General features: G+C 41.8%; 1 protein-coding gene across 1 annotated transcript; it reads left to right on the top strand.

The window, feature by feature from the left end:
- Positions 1–25,581, top strand: tdrd12 (tudor domain containing 12; the record flags this gene model as incomplete). Its single annotated transcript, XM_034221779.1, is given in 17 exon segments — positions 1–72; positions 3,027–3,163; positions 4,067–4,186; positions 7,333–7,388; positions 7,532–7,617; positions 9,892–10,048; positions 10,391–10,610; positions 12,087–12,152; positions 12,244–12,295; positions 15,780–15,853; positions 16,263–16,322; positions 16,420–16,488; positions 16,838–16,897; positions 18,701–18,761; positions 19,163–19,270; positions 23,617–23,802; positions 25,428–25,581. Coding segments are annotated over 17 exon segments (1,738 nt in total), but the record flags the coding sequence as incomplete, so codon positions are not given.
- Positions 25,582–27,658: the final 2,077 nt, after the last annotated feature.

The following is a 27,658-nucleotide window of genomic DNA, read 5'->3' as shown; positions in this document are numbered from 1 at the left end:
ATGAACCTCTTCTACCACGACGTGACCCAAGACCTACGCAAGCTGACGCCCACATCGTTAGAGGAGGGACAGGTAACACACCTTCAGACATTACATCATTCTGCCCCCTTAAATCGGATGGAAAATTGATTGTAGTTCCGATAATTAACGAGTTGCATTAAAAATGAACCTCTGAATTTACTCTAAAGGTCTCCTATCATGCTAAATGCACTTTTTGATGTATTTTATACATAAATATGTGTCCCCGGTGTGTAAGGAGACTCACTGGGGACACTCTCTCTCTTTCCTCTAAAAACGGGGGAACAACGGAGCTGATCCAGATTTGCTGCTTCATGACGACATTACTAAAATATGGGCTGGCTTTAGACCCACGGCCCCATCAGAAAAGTTGCTATCAGAAACTGACCATGATACAAATTTAAAATCGGACAGCCCTGGCGAATAATAATCGATTATTCGACGCCCCCCCCCCCCCCGCCCCGCGGGAGAGAGAGAGAGAGGAAAAAGGGCTGCTGTTAACGTCGGTCTGTACAACGGAATTGTGCCAAAACTACGCCAACCGGGCTGCAGAGGGAGACCCCCCCCCCCCCTTCCCCCCCCCCCCCCTTCACTGGAGAACTGTGCTAGAACAGCTGATCACAACGTTCACACTCTGTGGTCACGAAGTACTCCACTTGCATTTGACTTCATTTGCACTTGTCAGTTTGAACTCTTCTTTCCTTTGTTCATCTTTAGTTGTGTTCTCACTCCAATAAATCAATCGCACGTGTGACGGAGAGGGGGGGGGGGGGTAGCAGCGCAGCGAAGGGCTGCTGCCTTCCTCCAAGTTTACAGTGAAACAAACTGGTGGTGTGACCAATGGCCATTTACAATTCTTAATACTATTACTATTATTAGCATTAGTCTATATTTTGGTTGAAACTAAGCCAGGAAAAAATAAAAAAACATAAATAATAATAAAAAAATATATAAATAAAATCGAATTTTAAAAATAATTTTCGATTATGGAGACTGTGACGAATAATCGAATAATCGCTGGCATCCCTAATCAGAAACAATGCGCAACGTGTTTTGGACGTAATATGGTCTGTGTTACATAGCAAGCATTGCCTAACACTCAGAGCTAACCCTGTACTTTTTAGAGATTTGGGTACGAAGGAAAAGGGTTTTGTTTTCTGACACTTTGTGAGTCTCCTGACACACCGGGGACACATGTTTATGTATAAAAGACATCACAAAGTGCATTTAGCATGATAGAAGACCTCAGGAACGCTCAGGAAGGAGCGCCCTTTACTGTGCCTCTTTATTGGGCTGCAGAAATAATCAGAAATAATGGATAAATTAGCCGTGTTTTTCGCCACCATGTTTGTCCATTTAAAAATGCTTTAAGCGAGTTGCATTAAAAATGAACCTCTGAATTTACTTTAAAGGTCTCCTATCATGCTAAATGGACTTTTTGATGTCTTTCATACATAAATATGTGTCCCCGGTAAGGAGACTCACAAAGTGTGAGTGCCCCTTTATTGTATTGGGCTGCAGGTGGACTAGCTGTGTATCTTGCTGTGTGTTAGAAAAATCTCACTGGTCCCCGGCTTGAGCTTCAACCTCAGGATCCATGTGTCTGTGATCCTCTCCAGAATGGAAGGAGTCATCACATACAGAGCATCAACTAGTTCCTGAACAGTGTCCTTCACATGCTGATATCCAAGAGAGGGAGTTACACAGTCACAAGATGGAGGAGTAGAAAGCAGTATTCAATGTTTACTTCAGATTAGCTCCACGTCAGAAATGAGCATGCTTGATGTCTGTCTCCATAGAGGCTGAATCATCATGTTAATCACATAGCTATCATCTGCCTCAAACAGTCCTGATGCTCTTCTAGCAGGGTTCCCGCGGGGTAAATTTGATAATCTGAATTTAAGGCCTTAAAAAGGTCTTAAATATGACCAAAAAAATAAGAAAGGTCTTAAATATGATTTTAGAAGGTCTTAAAAATGATGGGATTTGAATGTCACTTCTGTGTAGCGATCGCGTCTAGATGTGTTTTGGGGGAAATGTCCGGGCTGCAAAGTAACCAGTACGGTAAGAGCCTTCCAGTTCCCCCCAACAATCTGTATTGAATTAAATCAACATGGAACCAGTAATCACTAACTTTGTTTCCCCCGTCCCCTTATGGGAGAACACCCAGCTAGTAACCTAGCAACCAAGCTTCAGCTAGCGGCAGTCAGAAACTCATGTATCTTCGAATCTACTTGCAAAGAAATACGGGGAAGTTCAACCGTATTTGGTTGGAAAACATCGCATTTAGTGCTTGGTTGAAACCAGTGGAGGGAACGTGTTTGAAGCCCGCTGCACCTTTGCTAATGCAGCGTTAGCTAGCGCAGCGTTAGCTAGTGCAGCAGCTCCCGCAACAACACCGGGGGACCTCCGGGCGACGTTTGGGTCTACGTCAACCATAAAAGCGGAGGTGCTGTAGACGCTAAATACCGTAGCTATACACCAATCATACAACAGCAACGATGAAAGGTTGTAGCCAATAATGAAAAATTAATTGATATCACGATTATTCATTGACTTTGAAAACATCCATTTATTGAACTTTAAAACAAATAATAATTTGAACAGTAGCTTTTTAACTGTTGATTACCCTGAACGTATAATTCAACTGAAAAACCAATACAAAAATTAATTTAATTAAAATAATATCAAAATAATAAATACCAATAAACAAGATCAACAAATATTTTGGAGCGCACTTCCACAAGCTTTGTAAGTAATTATGGGGCGTGTTTCTTCTTTCATAGCAATTTTCCTTCATACTTTCTTGCCGTGAAATAGGTCTTAAATTCTATTCAAAGTGGTCTTAAAAAGTCTTAAATTTGAGTTGGCGAAACCTTGCAGGAACCCTGTCTAGGTAATCACACATCCTGTCATGTGCACAGCTACAGTTGGGACACCTTTGTTATCATGTGACTCATGTTGGAAGAGGACATTCAGTGTTTCCCCAACACTGTGTTTCCTCCCAGGTGTGTGTGGTGTACTGGGCGGTGATAAAGTCGTGGTGTCGGGTGCTGGTTGAGTCCATCGTCACGGACTCAGTTTCCTGTCAGGCTCGATGCCTCCTGGTGGACCACGGAGAGAGACTCGTCGTCCCCTCAGACCAGTAAGACCAGAACGTTATGTGAACAACTCCCAGTTTATCAGTCCACATACAAGAGGATTTTTATGACACAACGTTTAATTCAATTACAGCTTTTTGGTGTATTTATCAAAGTCTTTTTCTTATAGTATTAGTGCTGCACGATTTGGGAAAAATAAGTAACGGCCCGTCCACACAGCGGCGTGCGTTGAAGCCTGCCGGCGGGCGTGTCTGAAACTCGACCAACAACCAATCACATGAATCTCCCGCCCCTGACACACAAGCAGCGGTTTGATTGGCTAGAGCTTGTACCGGCATATGATTCGATTGGCTGACGCTTCTGCCGAGGCTTCAAAAGTTGAACATTGCTCAACTTTTGCAGCGAGCCACGCCAGCAAAGCTTCAATTCCCACAATGCAGTTCGGCGAAAAGTGACGTCACCCCATTCAAAGTGAATGGTGAAGCTTTCAACGCACGCCGCTGTGTGGACGGGCCGTAATTGGGATTTGTTTGACTTATGTTTCAATTGGGAAATGATTCATGATATTGTAAGGTATGATTCCATTATGATTCTCATTTGTTGTTTGTTTTAACAGGATCTGTATCAATCGAATATGGTTTGTGAAGTCTGTAAAATACAATTTCGAGGCTTTGTTATCTATCACTGCAGCTCCACAATACTTCAAATTTGCAATTTAAAACATATTTACAAATACTACATTTCCGTAGATTTGGAGATTACACTATCCTATGTTGAAAGTTCGCTAACATTTGGATTCACTGTGCAGCCTTAGAGGGTAACGAATAAGGCCTGACATTTTAATCCAGGAGGCAATAAAACAATGATGATGTAGAAGAAATTGCAGGTTTGTGTGTCTGAGCTGTTGTTGTTGTTGTTGAACTTCTGTGTTTCTTTGTTCTGACAAGGATCCGGATCGCTATGCAGAATTTCCTCCAGCTGCCTTTCTGGGTGAAGAGGTTCCACCTGGCGGGAATCAAACCAACAACCCTGCGAGTTTGCGTCCACGAGATAAAGGCGGGACTCATGTGAGAGAAACTTAATGCAGGATACACACTGTATGGGTTATCCACACACATCCTTTCCTCACGTAGAAGTACAGATACTCGTGTTTAAAAATACTCTGGTGAAAGTAGAAGCACTGACTAAACTTCTTTACTCAAGTGAAAGTAAAGAGGCTTTGAAATGTACTTCAGTAAAAAGTACCCATAACTAGCAGCTGCTTTAAAGAGTACCTGACCTCCCTTTATATTAATAGAACAATAATGTCATTGTTAGCTAATGAATGTTTCCATGCTGAACAACGGCAACATGACAACGTTTCCATTGGTCCCTCTTCTTTAGAGAAGACCAGGAAATGATGGATACACGGATCGTGTTCAAATCAATAGGCACGCAATGACTCTAAAGAATAATGATCACGCACCAAACACACATTCAGACTAAAGGAACCAGCTGTTTGGAAAATGAGAGAAGTAGAAAGTACAAGTATTTGAGTTCAACATGTGAGAAGTAGAAAGTACAGGTATTTGAGTTCAACATGTGAGAAGTAGAAAGTACAGGTATTTGAGTTCAACATGAGAGAAGTAGAAAGTACAGGTATTTGTGTTCAACATGTAAGAAGTAGAAAGTACAGGTATTTGAGTTCAACATGTAAGAAGTAGAAAGTACAGGTATTTGAGTTCAACATGTAAGAAGTAGAAAGTACAGGTATTTGTGTTCAACATGTAAGAAGTAGAAAGTACAGGTATTTGAGTTCAACATGTAAGAAGTAGAAAGTACAGGTATTTGTGTTCAACATGTAAGAAGTAGAAAGTACAGGTATTTGAGTTCAACATGTAAGAAGTAGAAAGTACAGGTATTTGAGTTCAACATGTAAGAAGTAGAAAGTACAGGTATTTGAGTTCAACATGTAAGAAGTAGAAAGTACAGGTATTTGTGTTCAACATGTAAGAAGTAGAAAGTACAGGTATTTGTGTTCAACATGTGAGAAGTAGAAAGTACAGGTATTTAAGTTCAACATGTAAGAAGTAGAAAGTACAGGTATTTGAGTTCAACATGTAAGAAGTAGAAAGTACAGGTATTTGTGTTCAACATGAAAGAAGTAGAAAGTACAGGTATTTGAGTTCAACATGTAAGAAGTAGAAAGTACAGGTATTTGTGTTCAACATGAAAGAAGTAGAAAGTACAGGTATTTGTGTTCAACATGTGAGAAGTAGAAAGTACAGGTATTTGAGTTCAACATGTAAGAAGTAGAAAGTACAGGTATTTGAGTTCAACATGTAAGAAGTAGAAAGTACAGGTATTTGTGTTCAACATGTGAGAAGTAGAAAGTACAGGTATTTGGGTTCAACATGTAAGAAGTAGAAAGTACAGGTATTTGGGTTCAACATGTAAGAAGTAGAAAGTACAGGTATTTGGGTTTCAACATGTAAGAAGTAGAAAGTACAGGTATTTGAGTTCAACATGTGAGAAGTAGAAAGTACAGGTATTTGAGTTCAACATGTAAGAAGTAGAAAGTACAGGTATTTGAGTTCAACATGTAAGAAGTAGAAAGTACAGGTATTTGTGTTCAACATGTAAGAAGTAGAAAGTACAGGTATTTGAGTTCAACATGTAAGAAGTAGAAAGTACAGGTATTTGGGTTCAACATGTAAGAAGTAGAAAGTACAGGTATTTGAGTTCAACATGTGAGAAGTAGAAAGTACAGGTATTTGAGTTCAACATGTAAGAAGTAGAAAGTACAGGTATTTGAGTTCAACATGTAAGAAGTAGAAAGTACAGGTATTTGTGTTCAACATGTAAGAAGTAGAAAGTACAGGTATTTGTGTTCAACATGTAAGAAGTAGAAAGTACAGGTATTTGTGTTCAACATGTGAGAAGTAGAAAGTACAGGTATTTAAGTTCAACATGTAAGAAGTAGAAAGTACAGGTATTTGAGTTCAACATGTAAGAAGTAGAAAGTACAGGTATTTGTGTTCAACATGAAAGAAGTAGAAAGTATAGGTATTTGTGTTCAACATGAAAGAAGTAGAAAGTACAGGTATTTGTGTTCAACATGTGAGAAGTAGAAAGTACAGGTATTTGAGTTCAACATGTAAGAAGTAGAAAGTACAGGTATTTGAGTTCAACATGTAAGAAGTAGAAAGTACAGGTATTTGTGTTCAACATGTGAGAAGTAGAAAGTACAGGTATTTGGGTTCAACATGTAAGAAGTAGAAAGTACAGGTATTTGGGTTCAACATGTAAGAAGTAGAAAGTACAGGTATTTGGGTTCAACATGTAAGAAGTAGAAAGTACAGGTATTTGAGTTCAACATGTGAGAAGTAGAAAGTACAGGTATTTGAGTTCAACATGTAAGAAGTAGAAAGTACAGGTATTTGGGTTCAACATGTAAGAAGTAGAAAGTACAGGTATTTGTGTTCAACATGTAAGAAGTAGAAAGTACAGGTATTTGTGTTCAACATGTAAGAAGTAGAAAGTACAGGTATTTGAGTTCAACATGTAAGAAGTAGAAAGTACAGGTATTTGTGTTCAACATGTAAGAAGTAGAAAGTACAGGTATTTGAGTTCAACATGTAAGAAGTAGAAAGTACAGGTATTTGAGTTCAACATGAAAGAAGTAGAAAGTACAGGTATTTGAGTTCAACATGAAAGAAGTAGAAAGTACAGGTATTTGAGTTCAACATGTAAGAAGTAGAAAGAAAGAAGTCGTCAGAAATAAGTAGTGGAGTAAAGTACTGATAACAAAAAATGTACTTAAGTATAGTAGCGAAGTATTTGTACTCCACTACTTCCCACCTCTGGTTTCCCACAGTTCTTAGAATATGTCGGAGCCATGAAGCTACTCACAAGAGTGGATTTTGATGAGATATTAATCACATTATTCAGAGTTTGCGATGGTTCAGTGTTTGTTATATTGTCATTTATTTCTCTGTGGAAGAGACGGTGAGTTTGTCAATGTCTGTCTTGTTGACCATTACTTTAATAGCTGAGACGAATATGTCATTTTGGATATTGGACAATATGAATAACATTTTATTTGAAAGCCAACCAGGCATATCGCTACAGAACTGTATAGTAAAAAAGAACAGCTTTTATCTCTATGACGTGTCCAGATATTAGTACTTTGCTATAAAACCCACTTTCAGCTTGATGTTCTTTTTCGCTGCAGTGCATCCACTCGGTGGGACAGCTCTTCTACTCTCTACATGCACAGCCTGCTGCAAGGTGAGCAACATTGCAAATAGATCGGGGGGAAAACAGTTCTTCTGTACATTTTAAAAGTTATATTTGATGTGTCCTTAATTGCTGTTTGATAAGACTTATGTCAGATTACCTCCCTGTCTTTTTAAAATGTTCCTTTTCATCAGCTTCCACTCGGACTGAGGCCGTGTTGCTTGAATCCGAGGCCGACTCCACCTCCATAGAGCTCTACCTGACTGTAGGAAGCATCAAGGTGACTTCATTATTCTGTGTAGGGTTATGCAAGTCATGCTTATTCAGAAAAAGAGCCTCAAACGTTAAAATGATGTTTTAATCGAGGGCTTTATACAGAAATAAAGTGGTGTAGGGATGACGTATTTTTGTAGGCCAATCCTAAAATTCTCCCGGATGTCTTTGAAAAAAAGCAATGGGATTTCTCCGTTATTTTTAATATTGCAGAAAATTGGGTTACACGGTCACATGACTTCACGTCACCACCACGAAGCTAAAGGTGGCTAAAGTTGGGCTATAAAGGAACTACAGCACGGTCACGTGACTTCACGTCACCACCGCTAAGCTAAAGGTGGCTAATGTTGGGCTATAAAGGAACTACAGCACGGTCACGTGACTTCACGTCACCACCGCTAAGCTAAAGGTGGCTAAAGTTGGGCTATAAAGGAACTACAGCACGGTCACGTGACTTCACGTCACCACCGCTAAGCTAAAGGTGGCTAATGTTGGGCTATAAAGGAACTACAGCACGGTCACGTGACTTCACGTCACCACCGCTAAGCTAAAGGTGGCTAATGTTGGGCTATAAATGAACTACAGCACGGTCACATGACTTCACGTCACCACCACGAAGCTAAAGGTGGCTAAAGTTGGGCTATAAAGGAAACTACAGCACGGTCACATGACTTCACGTCACCACCACGAAGCTAAAGGTGGCTAAAGTTGGGCTATAAAGGAACTACAGCACGGTCACGTGACTTCACGTCACCACCGCTAAGCTAAAGGTGGCTAATGTTGGGCTATAAAGAAACTACATCACGGTCACATGACTTCACGTCACCACCGCTAAGCTAAAGGCGGCTAATGTTGGGCTATAAAGGAACTACAGCACGGTCACATGACTTCACGTCACCACCACGAAGCTAAAGGTGGCTAAAGTTGGGCTATAAAGGAACTACAGCACGGTCACATGACTTCACGTCACCACCACGAAGCTAAAGGTGGCTAAAGTTGGGCTATAAAGGAACTACAGCACGGTCACGTGACTTCACGTCACCACCGCTAAGCTAAAGGTGGCTAAAGTTGGGCTATAAAGGAACTACAGCACGGTCACGTGACTTCACGTCACCACCGCTAAGCTAAAGGTGGCTAATGTTGGGCTATAAATGAACTACAGCACGGTCACATGACTTCACGTCACCACCACGAAGCTAAAGGTGGCTAATGTTGGGCTATAAAGGAACTACAGCACGGTCACGTGACTTCACGTCACCACCGCTAAGCTAAAGGTGGCTAATGTTGGGCTATAAAGGAACTACATCACGGTCACATGACTTCACGTCACCACCGCTAAGCTAAAGGCGGCTAATGTTGGGCTATAAAGGAACTACAGCAAGGTCACATGACTTCACGTCACCACCACGAAGCTAAAGGTGGCTAAAGTTGGGCTATAAAGGAACTACAGCACGGTCACATGACTTCACGTCACCACCACGAAGCTAAAGGTGGCTAAAGTTGGGCTATAAAGGAACTACAGCACGGTCACGTGACTTCACGTCACCACCGCTAAGCTAAAGTTGGGCTATAAAGGAACTACAGCACGGTCACGTGACTTCACGTCACCACCGCTAAGCTAAAGGTGGCTAATGTTGGGCTATAAATGAACTACAGCACGGTCACATGACTTCACGTCACCACCACGAAGCTAAAGGTGGCTAAAGTTGGGCTATAAAGGAACTACAGCACGGTCACGTGACTTCACGTCACCACCGCTAAGCTAAAGGTGGCTAATGTTGGGCTATAAAGGAACTACATCACGGTCACATGACTTCACGTCACCACCGCTAAGCTAAAGGCGGCTAATGTTGGGCTATAAAGGAACTACAGCACGGTCACATGACTTCACGTCTCCACCGCTAAGCTAAAGGCGGCTAATGTTGGGCTATAAAGGAACTACAGCACGGTCACATGACTTCACGTCACCACCACGAAGCTAAAGGTGGCTAATGTTGAGCTATAAAGGAACTACAGCACGGTTACATGACTTCACGTCACCACCGCTAAGCTAAAGGTGGCTAATGTTGGGCGTGAAGACGTCTCATTTAGACACTTGTTAGCAACCGCCGTTTTTCAATTCAGGGAACAGGAAGTACATCCTGATTCCTGGCTATGTTTGACAGTTCTTATATATCATTTAGTCTGTTTTCACTAATATTTCCTTGTGCGATTTGTTATCACAGCTTGCATGTTTTAGTTATGGAGAATAAACACCCGGATTTTGGCGGTTTCTTTCCAGATCTGTTTGAACGACGATCTGGTGGCCAAGAAGTTTGCGTATTACAGCCGAGAGTCAGCTGACCGCAGAGAGATGGACGAGGAGGACCAGCTTCCTGTCATGTTGTCCTCCAGCATCTTGACCCAGACTGCCTCAAGCAAGCCTAAGTCTCCTATTGGTAAACACACACACACACACACACGCCCCGAGTCTCCTATTGGTACACACACACACACACACACACACACACACACACACACACACACACACACACACCCCTAGTCTCCTACTGGTAAACACACACACCCCCTAGTCTCCTATTGGTACACACACACACACACACACACACACACACACACCCCTAGTCTCCTACTGGTAAACACACACCCCTAGTCTCCTATTGGTGTACACACACACACACACACACACACACACACACACTCACCCAGTCTCCTGCTGGTAAACACACACACACATATATACACCTATATAAACTCTGATCTGATGCTTATTTTTTCAGCTATTTCTTCAGGTCTGACTGCGCCTCAGGTCAGCAGCTCTGCTCACGGTGTTTCCGCCAGTCCTCTGGATAACAGCCACGCATCCTCACCGCTGACCTCGCTGCGGCTTCAGAGCCAACAACATGAGCTGCAGCCCCGTGAAGAAGGCAGCGGGTCAAAGGTCACAGAGGAACATCTGTCAGAGAAAGGTCCGGACGCTGCTGCTGCTCCTGCAGAGAGGTGAGCACTCATTTAGTTCAGTTCAGCTGGAGAGGACTCTTTAAAGTAGAGACACTACATACTGATATACACCTGAACATCAGCAGGAGAGGACTCTTTAAAGTAGAGACACTACATACTGATATACACCTGAACATCAGCAGGAGAGGACTCTTTAAAGTAGAGACACTACATACTGATATACACCTGAACATCAGCAGGAGAGGACTCTTTAAAGTAGAGACACTACATACTGATATACACCTGAACATCAGCAGGAGAGGACTCTTTAAAGTAGAGACACTACATACTGATATACACCTGAACATCAGCAGGAGAGGACTCTTTAAAGTAGAGACACTACATACTGATATACACCTGAACACCAGCAGGAGAGGACTCTTTCAAGTAGATACACTACATACTGATATACACCAGCAGGAGGGGACTCTTTAAAGTAGAGACACTACATGCTGATATACACCTGAACATCAGCAGGAGAGGACTCTTTAAAGTAGAGACACGACATACTGATATACACCAGCAGGAGGGGACTCTTTAAAGTAGAGACACTACATGCTGATATACACCTGAACATCAGCAGGAGAGGACTCTTTAAAGTAGAGACACGACATACTGATATACACCTGAACATCAGCAGGAGAGGACTCTTTAAAGTAGAGACACTACATACTGATATACACCTGAACATCAGCAGGAGAGGACTCTTTAAAGTAGAGACACGACATACTGATACACACCTGAACATCAGCAGGAGAGGACTCTTTAAAGTAGAGACACGACATACTGATATACACCTGAACATCAGCAGGAGAGGACTCTTTAAAGTAGAGACACTACATACTGATATACACCTGAACATCAGCAGGAGAGGACTCTTTAAAGTAGAGACACTACATACTGATATACACCTGAACATCAGCAGGAGAGGACTCTTTAAAGTAGAGACACTACATACTGATATACACCTGAACATCAGCAGGAGAGGACTCTTTAAAGTAGAGGACACTACATACTGATACACACCTGAACATCAGCAGGAGAGGACTCTTTAAAGTAGAGACACTACATACTGATATACACCTGAACATCAGCAGGAGAGGACTCTTTAAAGTAGAGACACTACATACTGATATACACCTGAACATCAGCAGGAGAGGACTCTTTAAAGTAGACACTACATACTGATATACACCTGAACATCAGCAGGAGAGGACTCTTTAAAGTAGAGACACTACATACTGATATACACCTGAACATCAGCAGGAGAGGACTCTTTAAAGTAGAGACACTACATACTGATATACACCTGAACACCAGCAGGAGAGGACTCTTTAAAGTAGGGACACTTCATAGTGTACGTAGTGTGTTCTATAGATTTTAGTGCATGTAAATGGTCTGCAAATCCCTGTGTTCCCTGCAGAGGAAGTTTCATTTATATCTTGAAATCGTTAACTGAGCGTCTCTCCTGTTCAGTGACTCGTCGGAGGACACAGACTCGTCTCTGGCTGCAGCTCTGACCAAAGATCTCAGTCTGTTCAGGTGAGAATAGCCCCACACACTATACTACGCCTTCCATATCTGTTTTATTATCACTGTTTGATACTGACCGAACACTTCCTCTACCCAACAGGTTCCTAAAGTTTCTGAATCCTGGCAGCATCTTCCAGCAGGCGTCTCCCACTGTGAGTACACATCGCACACAGGAAGTGTTGGAGCCCAGCTTTGAAGGGGATAGTTTGGATTTTTGTTGTTGTAAGAAGTACCATCTTACAGGCTGGCGCCCGCTAGCAGCGGCGTGCATATTTCAGCAGCGGCGCTGCGCTGCCACTATCTGTATATAGGGGAAACACCGAATTTAAGTCATTGGTTCTCCTTTTAGACCAGCACCGACTGATAACTCAACAGGAACTGTCAAAACATCCCAATGGAAGTTTAAAGGTTTAAAGCTCCCACAGCATGGCCATTTCTACTGATCATAACTCCATCGTTGAGGTCGACTAGAATAGATTCTCAATGTTCCAAACTCACATTGGTTTCTCAAACAGCATCTCTGATAGTCTGTGTATTCACTCTGTCCTACACGGCTGGTTGGAGCTCCTGCCCCCCCCCCGTGAGCCTACTGTGCTCTGATTGGTCAGCTCGCCCACTCTGTTCTGATGAGTCACCACCGTTACAGCTACAACGTTTGGCCTGACTCAATGTTATCAGAAAAATCAACGCTCATCCAGATTAATGATCAGATATCGCCGTTTATTTAATGAAAAACTGACAAAATACTAAACAAAACTCTTAAAAACATTTTTTGTAAGCCAAAAAAAAAACACGCCTGTGACGTCACCAATCAAAACAATAATAAATATAAATGATAAAACATCATATATTCATGATATTTCATTATAAATATAAATGGCTTCAACACCCAATTTGAAAAACCACAGCGTAATCATTTAAGCGTGGGATGTACTTTTTTTACGTTTAAGTATGGGCTATATTTAGAATATTTGTACCTCTTTACCTTGTGTTACGTCCCCACTAGGGATGAGCAAGTGCAAAACACACCAGTTGGAATTGGTAATAGTTATAGGGATTTATTATAGTCCAGTAATGGTGACAAAATGATAAAGGCGTGCAGCCTGGCATAAACAAAGGACCAAAATATCAGTTGACAACAACCAACAGAAAGAGACTCAAAGGGAGTTTGTCAGAGTATACACAGTAATAATTAGTACCCAAAAGAGAAACAAAAACCTCACTGGAACGTGGTACAGGAAACTGAAAAAGCTGTAACACAACACAGCTGCTACTGATCAACAGGCGCTAGCCGCTAAGCTAACCAGGATCTTCTTTACACACACATACTACGCTAAACACAGAACACTACTTCAACACGCTGCTAAGCAGTATAACTGAACAGAGGATTCACTGAGTTATCAAGCAACACGAGTAATCGCAACAAGAGGCTAGAGGCGTCTGTCCCACAACACAGAGCCTCCAGAGTGATGGTTGTCCCCAGGCTTTGAAGTCATCTCCAGCAGGTGGCTGGCTGTGCGCTGCGATTGGAGTGCGTCGGGCCCGGCATGCTCCAATCACAATCCCCAGGGGGCGGACCAGGAGATGGCAGCCAATGACGTCAGGGCAATCGCACTGCTCATTTACATACCACTGGATTAATACAATAAAGACGACCCGGAAGGCAGCAGCCGTAACACCTTGCTATCAGACAGCCTTTTGTGACAGAGATACTGAAGCTGCAATCTGTAGTATCTTCAAAGCCACCAGACTCCAATTTTCTGTTGAAATTGGATAATTGTAGCCCTGATGGTTTTCTGCAGTTTTCTAATAGATTGGACAACTTCACTCGGCTGTGAGGATGGGATACAGTTAGCACCGTTTAGCAGCAACATACTGGTTCAACAAGCAAGTAGCTATTATATCACTCACCAGCCAGCTAATGGTCATGTATTGAACATGGACAAGAAAGCAAGTTTTGCCCCCTTTGTGGTGAGATATATCCACAGGGGTCTAAACTCCTGGAGGCCTGTGGTGGTGTTGTTCGTTTAAAATGTACTTGTACTGTAATGGAGTGCAAACAAATGTGGTTGTCCCCACGATACGATACTATCGCGATTCTACGATATGCTAAGTATTACGATATATACGATATATACGATATATATATATATATATATATATATATATTTTTAAATCTTTGTTTAAACTAACTTCCTGCCAATCCCGCTGACTTTACCCATGACCGCACAAGAAAAAGCTCCGCACCATCTAGTGGATTGAAAAAGCAATTGTTACCAAAAACGTTTTGGATTTGCAATATGAATGGTTTATATAATAAAATATCGATACTTGGCGTCTGTGTATTTGCGATACTATGCCCTATAGTGTTAATTTCGTCAGCTATTTTTTAATTTAGTTTTAGTCTTAGTCCTGTGTTAAATTTCCTTTTTAGTTTTAGTCATATTTAGTCACCTTCATCCTGTTTTTATTTAGTCAAGTTTTAGTCGACTAAAAGTCTGAGCATTTTAGTCTTATTTTAGTCAAAGAAAACTAATTATTTTAGTCTACTTTTTGTCAATAAAAACTGTTGAGTATTTTTTAGTCATCAGATTATATAGAACATTTCAGTCAAACTAGTCTAGCCAAAACCAATAATTTGTCATTTTAGTATATATAAATAAATAAGATTATATCTTGTCCTTATTTGATGAAACTCAGGTTGAATGATTGAGAAGCTTTGCAGAGTATCTACTCAGGTTTGTGGTGTTTGTACCAGCTGTGTTTTGGCCACATTGCTTCCCTTCTGATGAAACAATGCATTCGCTTTTTTTCTCCGCCTCATTGTAGCGAAAATGGGCCCAAATATCACATCGTTTCTTTCTCCCAAGCAGTGGTGGCTTTAGACTTTTTCATTGTCAGTCATTTTGACGGATCGTAACATTTCCGTCATAATCCATTATTATCCGTCGAGTGCACAATTTATCACTCACTCGCGCTGACGGGGGGTATTCGGTTAACGCGAGTGCGACCACTGCTCCCAAGCCCTGTTGCCATTTCATTTTCTGTTAAATAAGGTTAGTTAGACCACGAGTTAGACCCGAGTCTTCCTGACAGTTCACAGTGTGCCGCTGCCCGGTGTAATTCAAATCTACCGCCGCGCGCAGCACGGACACACAGCTGCTGCCCAGCCGCAGCACGGACACACAGCTGCTGCCCAGCCGCAGCACCGGAAATGGAACTGCTGGGAGAAAAACTGACTATCAGAAATGTAACGTTATCTTTGATAATATTTCGTCTCCTCATTTTTCGTCAACGAAAGTAAAGAGAGATTTTGGCATAGTTTTTATTTAGTGAACTACATTTTCGTCTCGTCACTTTTCGTCAACGATATTGCATGATGATTTCGTTGCAGTTATTGTTTACTGCCGTCGGTGCCGTCTCGTCATCGTCTCGTTTTCGTCATGGAAAAAAAGATCGTTGACGAAGATATTTCGTCATAGATTTAGTCAACGAAATTAACACTAATGACCTATCGATTATTTCCCCCACCCCTAGCTGTCAGGTTGCTTGTTGTTTTTTCACCTGTTCAATTTGGGAAGTAATTCCTGAACAAAAAGTGTAGATCCAGAAGTTTCTGTGTTTGTTTTTCCCCAGGTGAGTGAGCATGAAGAGCAAAAAGAAACTCGACCTGAAGAGACGACTGCAGCTTCCAGCACAGAAAAGGAAGTGTAAGCTACCTGCACTTTAGTAATTACTCTAATTTACAAATGGCTCATACGGACAGAGAGAGAGAGAGAGAGAGAGAGAGAATCATCAGCATTTCGTGATTCTCACCACAGTGACTTGGGACTTGTGGCGCTGATCTTGTTTATAAGATATATAAATTCTCACAATAACATGGCGCCCGTAAACAAGATGGCACAACAACAACGTGACGTCGGAGCTCCGTAAAAACAAAGCTGTCTCTGCCGTCTGACGCTCTGCTCGATACTCGTATTTCTGGAGTAATTATACAGTTTTTGAGGAACGGAGAGATTGTTTTCCGGCCTCACTTTAACATTTTACGGGGATAATCTGCATTTTGGTTTGATGGCGCACGCCCACAGTAAGAAGGAGATATTGTATTTTGTCCCACAGATTAACCCCTTCAAACTGTGAGCCTGAGACTCTGCACAAGCACACATTGACCAGCATGAGGTGAGACTGATGCACTTTAAAATGTAAATCCCAGTTAATTGAGCTGTAAATATCAAGATCAGATGTTATTAACTTGTCTTGATTTGTATTTTATTAGTGAGAAAAGTGGAGCTGAAGGTCTTTGTGAGAGCAGTCAAGTTGAACGTATTGAAGACGAAGGAACAAGGTAAAAGGAATAAATGATCTGTACTTATTCCCAACATTTAACCCATGTCTACGTAACACTGCAGCGTCAATGTAATCTAGATAAATCACACACACACACACACACACACACACACACACACACACACACACTGACCTTTAAGAGAAAACAAGTTGTATTATATTATACGTTTATAACAACTTTGGTCTAAAAAAATTAAAAAACTCACACTCTCTCACACACACACACACACACACACACACACACACACACACACACACACACACACACACACACGCTATCTCACACAGACACACAGGTGGAAAGTACATTTGTGTGTCTGCGCTGTTGTTTTCATTGTTTGTTTCAGCAGGTGGAGTAGATCGGAGGAGAAAAGGTGGAAGAGTGAAACGGACTGGGCTTGTTCGCGGTGAGCTGAGGAAACAAACAAACATACATGCTGAGTAATGAGGCAAAGATGTTTGCACAGACACTCATGTTCAAATGTTATTCCTAATAAGACAAACGAGGGCTGCTCGATATTGGAAAACACTGACGTTGCGATATTTTCTTCCCCTGCGATATAAAAAAATACAGGAATTTTTATTTTGTCCGCAAACCATCCTTTCTTGAACTTTAATGCAAGACATTTGGTATTTTTTTAACTATATTTAACCGGATTTTAGTCACGGACGTCTGGATCTTAACCTCTTCTACACCGCATCCCCGGTACCGGGGAAACGCGTCATCTGCAGGAAACAGCGTCTGAGGGCTTCTTAATATTCAATAAACTATGAATGTTTTATATCCAAAGAAACTCAGCTAACTGATCCTTTTTTTTTTTTTTTTTTAACCCACAAAGCTAGCGCTGAGCCTATGAATTAGCCACGAGCGAAAAATGGGGTGTTGCACAGAAACTCACTCATCACACCCTTATTACTTATCGTAGCTGCACGTCCAACCCATCGATCTGATCGTGAGATGATACAGAATCGATCGGTACCTACATCATCACTCCATGATAAGAACTTGCAAAGCTATGAACAAGAACAGACATCAAAACATGTGGCGCTAGGTAGCTAAAACCGCTAACATGGCCTACCTTGGTCGTTGTCTGATCACAAATTGTCTTCAATGGCAGTAAAACGATAAAAACGCTGCTGAAGTTAATCCATAGGTTAATCCAATGTGTCTGTGTCACTTTGAAATGATTTCTGATAATCCATAAGCAATAAACCTGCTTTTCCGTGTTCAGATGCTAGAGATAGGTTCACTCTGATGCAAACCTGCATGCGCAAAGCCCCCACCTTTTTTTTTACCATGTGTGTATGTGGAGATTCCCCTTCGATTCTATTGGCTCTAACGGTCAGAAAGAGATGTCAATCACCAAAATCGACCAATGGGTTTCAGAGAAACGGTCAAACCCCGATTTCCACCCAAATCACCTCAGAAGTGGAGTTTGTTTTTCTAAACCTCTCTAAAAAGTTAAATGTCACTTGTTTTGCATCAACCTTGATACAGGGTACTTATTATATGTTGTACTTTGGATTCCTAAAGCTTTTAGTCTACCTTACCTTCATCCAAGGGTAGTTTTCACTATAAGTATACATTTTTGGACGGACACAATAATTTACAGTTTTTTACTATGTTCAATCTGAATGTTCTTTAAAATAAAAAACATCTATATTGATTCTGACTCTTCTACATCCAACTCACAGGTTTATCATTACTTTGAGAAAAAAGATTATTAATGTAACCCTTTTAGAAGGGAAGATATGGTCATTTCTTCTGGGAATGTCATTTTCGAGCCTGAGACCTGAAAAACAGGCTCAGGGCTAAACTGGTTAAGTTATCAGAGCAACAAGCTGAGCTAGCTCGGTTAGCAGCGCCGAACTGCTACTACTAAAAAAACTACTTTATTCAGTGTTGAGACACTTAAGCTTACTTGTCTTTCATAAACTGTGATAGTTATCGTGGCAGAACACCAGGATTATGAACATTTATTTAGAACTGTTTTTTGTGTGGAAATGAATTGCAATCCCTTATCTTTGTATCTGCGATCCTTAATTGAAAAAGTAGAATGATTGTGAAAAGAGAAACTGTTGAATGTCATCCAAGGCAAAACATGTCTGGTGAGTTTGCTTCTGCATCTTCGGAGGTAGACATGTTAATTTGTTGTTTTTTTTACATTAATATCCAAGTTTCCTCATTCTGACTGTTGTGTTTGATGCAGCCTTTTGGAGTGGTTGAACCCTGAGCCTGTGAACCCTGACTTTGAGACGGCACACGACGCGGTGAGTCGTTTTATCAAAATATTATAAATTAAACATAAAGTACCAAATGGTTTAGTGTTGGAATAACACTGAATGTCCTCTTCCGATCTGAGAGTAGCATGCTAACAAAGGTATCCCAACTGTAGCTGTGAACATGACAGGATGTGTGATTACCTAGAAGAGCATCAGGACTGTTTGAGGCATATGATAGCTATGTGATTAACATGATGATTCAGCCTCTATGGAGAGAGACATCAAGCATGCTCATTTCTGACGTGGAGCTAATCTGAAGTAAACATTGAATACTGCTTTCTGTTCCTCCATCTTGTGACTGTGTACTCTCATACTGGAAGAGGACATTCAGTGTTTTCCCAACAGAAAACAACCATATTTACGTCTCCTATATTTCTCCTTGTCCTCAGTTTGTTCCCAGTGATCCCAGGAGGAGTGGGATCCTGGTGCACTCCTTCCTCCCAGTGGAGCCCTGCAGCAGCCTGGACGACGCCCCCATCACAGACTCTCTCCGCTGGGTAAAATATAACGTGCTCTTACTTTAGTTTCAGGCTGTTTGTACTTACATATAACACAGATAGTCCAAATGCTAGAAAAAGCACGAAAAATGTAATTTGATAATTGGGGAGAAGAGCTTAGGGTCCTGCGTTGGTCTCAAGTCAATGTAATCACTGATACACGGCGCCATTCAACACATATGGGCTTTAACCAGTTAAGCCCTGAGCCTGTTTTTCAGGTTTCAGGCTCAAAAATGCCACTAACACAACAAATGATATATCTTCACTTCTAAAAGGGGTAAATTAATAATTATTTTTCTCAAAGCAAGGTTACATCTGTGAGTTGGATGTAGAAGTGTCAGAATCAATATAGATGTTTTTATTTTAAAGTAAATTCAGATGGAATATAGTAAAAACATGTAAATTCTAATGTCCACCTAAAAAAAAACCTTTACTTATAGTGAAAACCACCCTTGCATGATGGGTTACTAGACTAAAAGCTTTAGGAATCCAAACTATAACATATAATAAGTACCCTGTATCAAGATTGAGGCAAAACAAGTGAGAATTGACCTTTTTAGAGAGATTTAGAAAAATAAAGTCTAAGCGGACTCACCTCTGGGTAATTTGGGAACCATCGGTTCCATTTGAACTTTTTCACTGTAAAAATCATTTTATTACTTTGAATTATCACTATAGGTATTCATTCCATCCAAATACAACTGTTGTGAAAAAGCCTACTCTTTCAGTGAGCCTCTGAATTAGCCCCGAGCGAAACATGCTAACCTATTACAGCACCGAAAATCACTCCTCGCTCCCTTATTACTTATCCTAGCTGCACATCCAACACATCGTTTATGATCGTAAAGACACAGAATCTAACGGTGCCCACCTGAACAGCCCAACACTGAAAGATACAAACTCGCGACGTTATCAACAAAAACGTACATCAAAACAAATGGCGCTAGCGCTAATGCGCTAGGCTAACAATGACTTGCCTTCCTCGTTGTCTGGTCTAAACTGGTCTTCAATGGCATTAAAACGATAAAAACGATGATGTAGTTAATCCATAGATTAATATCCAATGGGGCTGTGTCCCCTTTGAAATGTTCTGATAATCTATAAGCAATAAAACTGCAATTCCGTTATCTGCTGTCCGCTCTGTGCTCCGTGCGCTCTGGGTCCTGCTGCATTTCCTGCTTCTTTACGCTGTAAACAATAAATGAAGTCGGCTGCGTAATGTTGTTACGCTGGCTGGCATTCTTTATACTTTACGCAGGACCATATCTCTGGAACCCATTGGTCGATTCGTGTGATTTACACCTTTTTCTTAACCATCAGAACCAATAGAATCGATGGGCATTTCCCAAATCTACGTAAACATGACCATAGCGGACGTAATAGAGAAGCAAACGAAGCATATCTGAAAGTGCAAGCCTGGACGGCAATACTTTATACCGAGTATATTGCCATAAATATGATGATTGATTATCAGTAAAAAATTCTACGTGACACAAAGACATTGGATTAATCTTGAGATACGTTTTTATTCCGTTGAACACAACTTTTGATCACAAATCAAAAAAGGTAAGACGTAATTATTGTAATATTTTTGAAACCGGATGTTGTTTACTTTCTCTTTTCTGGCTGATAGCTCCAGGAATTCGAGGTCGGACAGTGATGACATTACATGTGTGGAATCTGTGGAGTCTCAGCTTTAAATCGTATATCTTGCTTGTGCAGTTAAGATAGTAATAAGGGCATTTCTACCGTGTGTTGTGTGTAAAAAAGCGTTAGCATTAGTTAGCATTTTTTCGCTCAATGCTAATTCAAAGGCTTGGTATTACTCTTGTGGTTTTTTTAGCTAACAATTGTTCTTATTGTCAGTTAGCGGAGTTTCTTACCTTTAAAAGGGTATGAAACATTAATAGTTTCATAAATGTTAAGAAGCCCTGAGACATGTGAGAAAAAAAAAACTGTGGGAGGGGTCCACTGGGGGGACCTTCGGGCTTAACTGGTTAAAGGTGTTCTGTCATGCAAAATGCACTTTTGTACCACAAGGTGGTTCCCACATCTCTAAAAACGGGGGAACAACGGAGCTGATCCAGATTTGCGTCCGATATGACGTAACATCTGAAATGTGGACCCACGGCCCAATCAGAAACGTTGCTATCAGAAACAATGAGCGACTGTTTTGGACGTAATATGGTCGGTGTTTACATTAGCATCGCTAACACTCAGAGCTAACCTGTACTGGAGAGCATGTGTGTGAAGAAGCAGGAAATAAAAAGGAACTCACCTTGTGGTATAACCGGCAAGAAAGAAAGCCTTTGAGCTCCAGACTGTTTCAGAGAGAATCCTTGATGTGGTTTGGAACATGATATAGGGATATAGGGAGACGTGTGGCGCAGTGGACTAGTGCGTTGGTGTTGGGATCAGGGGGTCACAGGTTCAAACCCCACTGCAGTCAGCATGTCATTGTGTCCCTGAGACACTTCACCCCAAACTGCTCCTGTGGGGTTTTGCCCACAGTGTGTGTAAGTCGCTTTGGATAAAAGCGTCCAACAAGTAGGGATGCCAGAAACTGACCATCGGACAGCCCTGGCAAATGATAATCGATTATTCGACGCCCCGCCCCTCGGGAGAAAAAAAAAGGGCTGCTGTTAACGTCGGTCTGTACAACGGAATTGTGCCAAAACTACGCCAACCGGCTGCGGAGGGAGACTCTCCCCCTTCACTGGAGAACTGCGCTAAAACAGCTGATCACAACGTTCACACTCTGTGGTCACGAAGTACCACAGAAGAACTCTTCTTTCCTTTGTTCATCTTTAGTTGTGTTCTCTCACTCCAATAAATCAATCGCACGTGTGACGGAGAGGGGGGGGGGGCGGTGTGCAGCAGCTGGCTTCCTCCAAGTTTACAGTAAAACAAACTGGTGGTGTGACCAATGGCCATTTACAATTATTATTACTATTATTAGCATTAGTCTATATTTTGGTTGAAACTAAGCCAGAAAAAAACATAAATAATAATAAAAATATATATAAATAAAATCGAATTTTCAAAATAATTTTCGATTATGGAGACTGTAACGAATAATCCCTACTAACAAGTAATGTAATGATATGGCGTTTAATCACGGCAGCGTTTAGCTGAGACTCTGGGGAAAATCCTCCTGCATTCATTATTATTATTTTTTTAAAGCTACTGACCCAGAATCAGCGCTTTAGTAACAGGGCTGAAGCAGAGGGGCATGAGGCTAGAATGGCTGATCTGTTTGGGATTTTGAGCAAAACACGTCATAGACATGCTTTGTATTTATATCTGAGACCTATAATATATGCCTACGAATTAGGGATGCACGATATTGGTTTTTTGAAACCGATACCGATAACTTCCTGCTTCTCAAGACCGATACCGATAATACAAATTTTTTTTACGCCACTAATTATTTTAACGCGATTAACGCATGTGTATTTTTTTTCCTTGGCCGCCCCGTAGTTTCAGAGCGCATCGAGTTTAAAATGCCATCTACGAGCTGATGCTGACAGCCCCGCTCCTGCTGCCTGCTTGTGGCAGACCACACTTCCACGCTCACCGGCAGGCACCGACCATAGACTGTATATATAAAGGCACGGACTGGCCATCTGGAGGACCGGGAGGGTGTGTGTATGTGTGGCCCGAGCGAGAGAGAGACCTTACGTGCATTGTTGTTGTTAGCATCTGGTGCTAGCTAGCTGCGCTAACGGATATAAGGAGATGTTTAAATGAAAACAGAGGAGCGACATTTCGCCACAACTGCGCCGAGCACTTGACTTTATGCAGGAAGCCAGACAGCGGGACATTGTACGAAAAGTCAGCACACTCAGCACGGATAGTACGCAACATGATTGCAGCGTCCAGGCAGCTCCGGTTCGAGCATATGCCTTGAGTTGCACATAGCTCCAACGCCCATACCACCGACGACATGTTTGTTTACTGTCCTGGCTTCACGTCCGCACACCATTTACGTCACAGCCAGGCATGAGTTAGGGAGCGCTGGATTTGTGAAGAACTCCCCTCTTCCTAAACCACTAATACCACAGTACTGGCCAAACGGGAGGAGCCGAGTGAAAAACAAGCGCCCCTCATCCCAATCCACCCACACCGCAGTATCAATATATTGTATATTATCGGGGCTATTAATACTGGTATCGGGTTAATCGGGATGACGTCATAATTCCTAATATCGGACCGATAATTATCGTGCATCCCTACTACGAATAGTATAATAGGATGTAAGTGGTGTAACCACTAAGTGTAAGTGGTGGACAGTTGGATGTCTAAGCTCCTTCAGAGTTTCACAAATGACGGCGTTGTGTTTGCAGGTTTTGAAGAAGAGGCAGTGCAGCGTTTTGACTCCAGCTGAGCGCTACAGCTGGCCCTCTGTGGCTCGAGGCTGCAACACCGTCATCATCTCGCCCAGCGCAGAGCAGCCGCTCAGCTACATCGCTCCGCTGCTCACACACATCCTGCTCAACTCCATCTACACCGCCCTCACCTCCAGCGCAGGGGTGAGGACATGTGTCCCCTCTTCTTCATGTCTCTTCTACATCAACATGTGTCCCCTCTTCTTCATGTCTCTTCTACATCAACATGTGTCCCCTCTTCTTCATGTCTCTTCTTCATCAACATGTGTCCCCTCTTCTTCATGTCTCCTCTACATCAACATGTGTCCCCTCTTCTTCATGTCTCTTCTTCATAACATGTGTCCCCTCTTCTTCATGTCTCTTCTTCATCAACATGTGTCCCCTCTTCTTCATGTCTCTTCTACATCAACATGTGTCCCCTCTTCTTCATGTCTCTTCTACATCAACATGTGTCCCCTCTTCTTCAGTCTCTTCTACATCAACATGTGTCCACTCTTCTTCATGTCTCTTCTTCATCAACATGTGTCCCCTCTTCTTCATGTCTCTTTCTACATCAACATGTGTCCCCTCTTCTTCATGTCTCTTCTACATCAACATGTGTCCCCTCTTCTTCATGTCTCTTCTACATCAACATGTGTCCCCTCTTCTTCATGTCTCTTCTACATCAACATGTGTCCCCTCTTCTTCATGTCTCTTCTACATCAACATGTGTCCCCTCTTCTTCATGTCTCTTCTACATCAACATGTGTCCCCTCTTCTTCATGTCTCTTCTACATCAACATGTGTCCCCTCTTCTCCATGTCTCTTCTACATCAACATGTGTCCCCTCTTCTTCATGTCTCTTCTACATCAACATGTGTCCCCTCTTCTTCATGTCTCTTCTACATCAACACGTGTCCCCTCTTCTTCATGTCTCTTCTACATCAACACGTGTCTCCTCTTCTTCATGTCTCTTCTACATCAACACGTGTCCCCTCTACTTCATGTCTCTTCTTCATCAACATGTGTCCTCTCTTCTTCATGTCTCTTCTTCATCAACATGTGTCCCCTCTTCTTCATGTCTCTTCTACATCAACACGTGTCCCCTCTTCTCCATGTCTCTTCTACATCAACATGTGTCCCCTCTTCTTCATGTCTCTTCTTCATCAACATGTGTCCCCTCTTCTTCATGTCTCTTCTACATCAACATGTGTCCCCTCTTCTTCATGTCTCTTCTACATCAACACGTGTCCCCTCTTCTTCATGTCTCTTCTACATCAACACGTGTCCCCTCTTCTCCATGTCTCTTCTACATCAACATGTGTCCCCTCTTCTTCATGTCTCTTCTACATCAACATGTGTCCCCTCTTCTTCATGTCTCTTCTACATCAACATGTGTCCCCATGTCAGACATGGACTTGGTGTGTAGACAAGACGAACCGACAAAAGACAAAAGGAGAGAAGGGCTATATATACACACACACACACACACACATTAGGTAATGGGCACAGGTGGAAACAATCAGGAGCAGGAAACAACAATCAGGCTGACAGGTGACACCAGGACAGGAAATGTCGACACCTGAAACAAGAGGGTAGAGTCAATACCAAAATGAAAGGTCACAAGATATAAACACAAAACAATGAACTAAAAGGACTCTCACGCTGAAACCTTAGTGTATTTACATAAGAGTGCAAAGTCTTTACAATTCTTTCCTCAAAGGTAGACATTTTACACTTTAAAATGTCTCTGAATGACTAGCGTATGTCTGATTTGTGTTGATGTCCAGCCCATGGCGGTGCTGCTGTGTCCGGGCTGGGAGAAAGTGATGGTGATGATGGAGCTTCTGGAGGAGATGAAGCTCAAATCCGTTCTCCACCCCTACACTTTGCTGCTGGGCGTCGGGAAAGACGAGGCAAAGGCCGTCAGGATCCCCAAAAACTGTGAGCAAAACGCCGTCTCTTCTCAGTCGGCTAACGACTCAACTTTCGTGAAATTGTGTCAGAAAATCAGAAACAGGTTTCTCAACAGGTAGGTTGACACATACGAGGAATTTGACTTGATGTCGTGGTGCGTACATAAAAGCAAAACAAAAATGTAAAACACAGAGAACTATTTTTAAGAAAACTATTATCATTAAAAAATACAGTAAAATATAGAAGTATTTACATTGAAATAGAATGGAATAAAATATGTGCAGTAATAAAAAAATTGCGTACATAAATCCCCACATGCAATTATTTGTTAATACGTGAGATTATCCTATCCTACATTCAGGGCTCTCGACTAACTTTTTTCACCATCCTCCCGGAACCGTCCTGAAATTAAAATGTTAGTTTTTCTACATTATCATTAGTTAAAATCATTCAAAGTGACCTTTAACATAAAACATCATACAAATCATTAGATGATAATTCATCAACCTTTTTATTTGAGTAAATCATTCAATCACATAAACAAAGGCCAAATATATTTAAACAAACGAGAAAATTACTCTAATATTGAATCCAATCAAGTCCCATCCAATTAACAAACAAATCCAACACTGTGTCCTGAAGACAGAACCCAGAGTAACCGCTAACCAGGAGGACAGTCTGTAACACAGTCAGGAGGCCTTTGCAAACGGCCCCGCCCCCTCGCACACAGACGGGAGAGAGAGATCTCGCCTGGATTGGAAAGCTCGAAAATACATCATAGTTGTAGTCTTATTGCATATTAGAAACGGAGTTGGTGAAACTAAAACTGCGATATAATGTGTATGTAGCAATAATACATATGACATATATTTTTTAAATGTCTCCAGTACCGATAAAAAGTCCGATAACGTCCGAGCTTAACGTTACCACTGTCTTTAATAATTCCGGCCCGGGGCCCGTTTAATACCGGGGCTCGGTACCCATCCCTACATGGGGAGAGGACTAAATACGATGGAGGGTTCTCTTCTCAGCCTTATTACCCATAGGGGATGAAGAGGAGTAAGATAAATACAGAGGCCGGCGCTCCAGGGTCTGGTTCTGCTGTGCGTTTTTGTGATTAATGGTAAAACATTTCAGAATTCCTCCACGGGATGCCATTGTACATCACTCAACCCGCGAAATACACACACTCAGTACATAGCTAGACCCTTGTGGGCACAGCCAGCCGCACAGCTGTAGCTACATGTGTGTGTATTTAGCGGGTTGCTAAATGTTTTGTGTGTTTATGTTGACAAGGAGGTTTAATAACTGTGTGCTACACAAAACGTGCAGTCGGTTTAATTTTCATCGCCGTTTGTAGTAGAGTTAGCAGGGTATTTTAATTTTAACTCTCGTCCCAAAATTATTTTTTATCCTCCCCGACACTATTTTTTTCGACGACGGGACGTCCTTAAGCTCGAGCCCTGCCTTCATTTTCATACAATTTCGGATGGATTTTCTTACATTTCAAAGCTTTTATCCAGCTTTTTAATGTTTAAAAACATGCAGTGAATTTTCCAAATTATTACATTTGTGTTTTTTTTATAAATGTTGACTATTGGACTATATGTTGTATTATTAATATTAGTGTATGTATAGAGCGGTGCAGTGACGAGTCCTAAAACCAGGAAGTGAGTCAGCATTTCTCCACTTCCTGTTCCCTGGTCTCAGAGCCAATGGGATCTCTCCATAGGGTTTGGGAAAATATCTGGAACTAAGGTCTGTGGTTGAGACTCATTGAAGAGACGGATCACGTTTTGTTCTACGACATTAAATCATCAGCAGAGACCCCACTGGTGATTTCTGAAGAGTTGACGTGTCTGAAAAACGATGGTTGTTACCAAGTGGCTGAATAGGACTACAGAAGTCGTGGAGGCCGTTGTACGTCATTACGCCGAACACGTGAACACTCCTCTAAGTTAGTTTCTGTTCTGCTTGAAAGCAAGTCCCTGCCTCCTGCAGAGTGTTCAAACAAACGCTTCAACTCGTTCCATTTAGAATCTGTGTGTTTGAATATGGATCTGAAGTCGGCGTGACGTTGAAGTCGTGCTGCTGGACTCGGCTG

The sequence above is a fragment of the Gymnodraco acuticeps genome, unplaced genomic scaffold, assembly GCF_902827175.1.
Source record: "Gymnodraco acuticeps unplaced genomic scaffold, fGymAcu1.1, whole genome shotgun sequence".
Classification (NCBI taxonomy): Eukaryota; Metazoa; Chordata; class Actinopteri; order Perciformes; family Bathydraconidae; genus Gymnodraco; species Gymnodraco acuticeps.
Note: the sequence above shows the minus strand (reverse complement) of the source record. Positions and strands in the feature narration are given on the sequence as shown.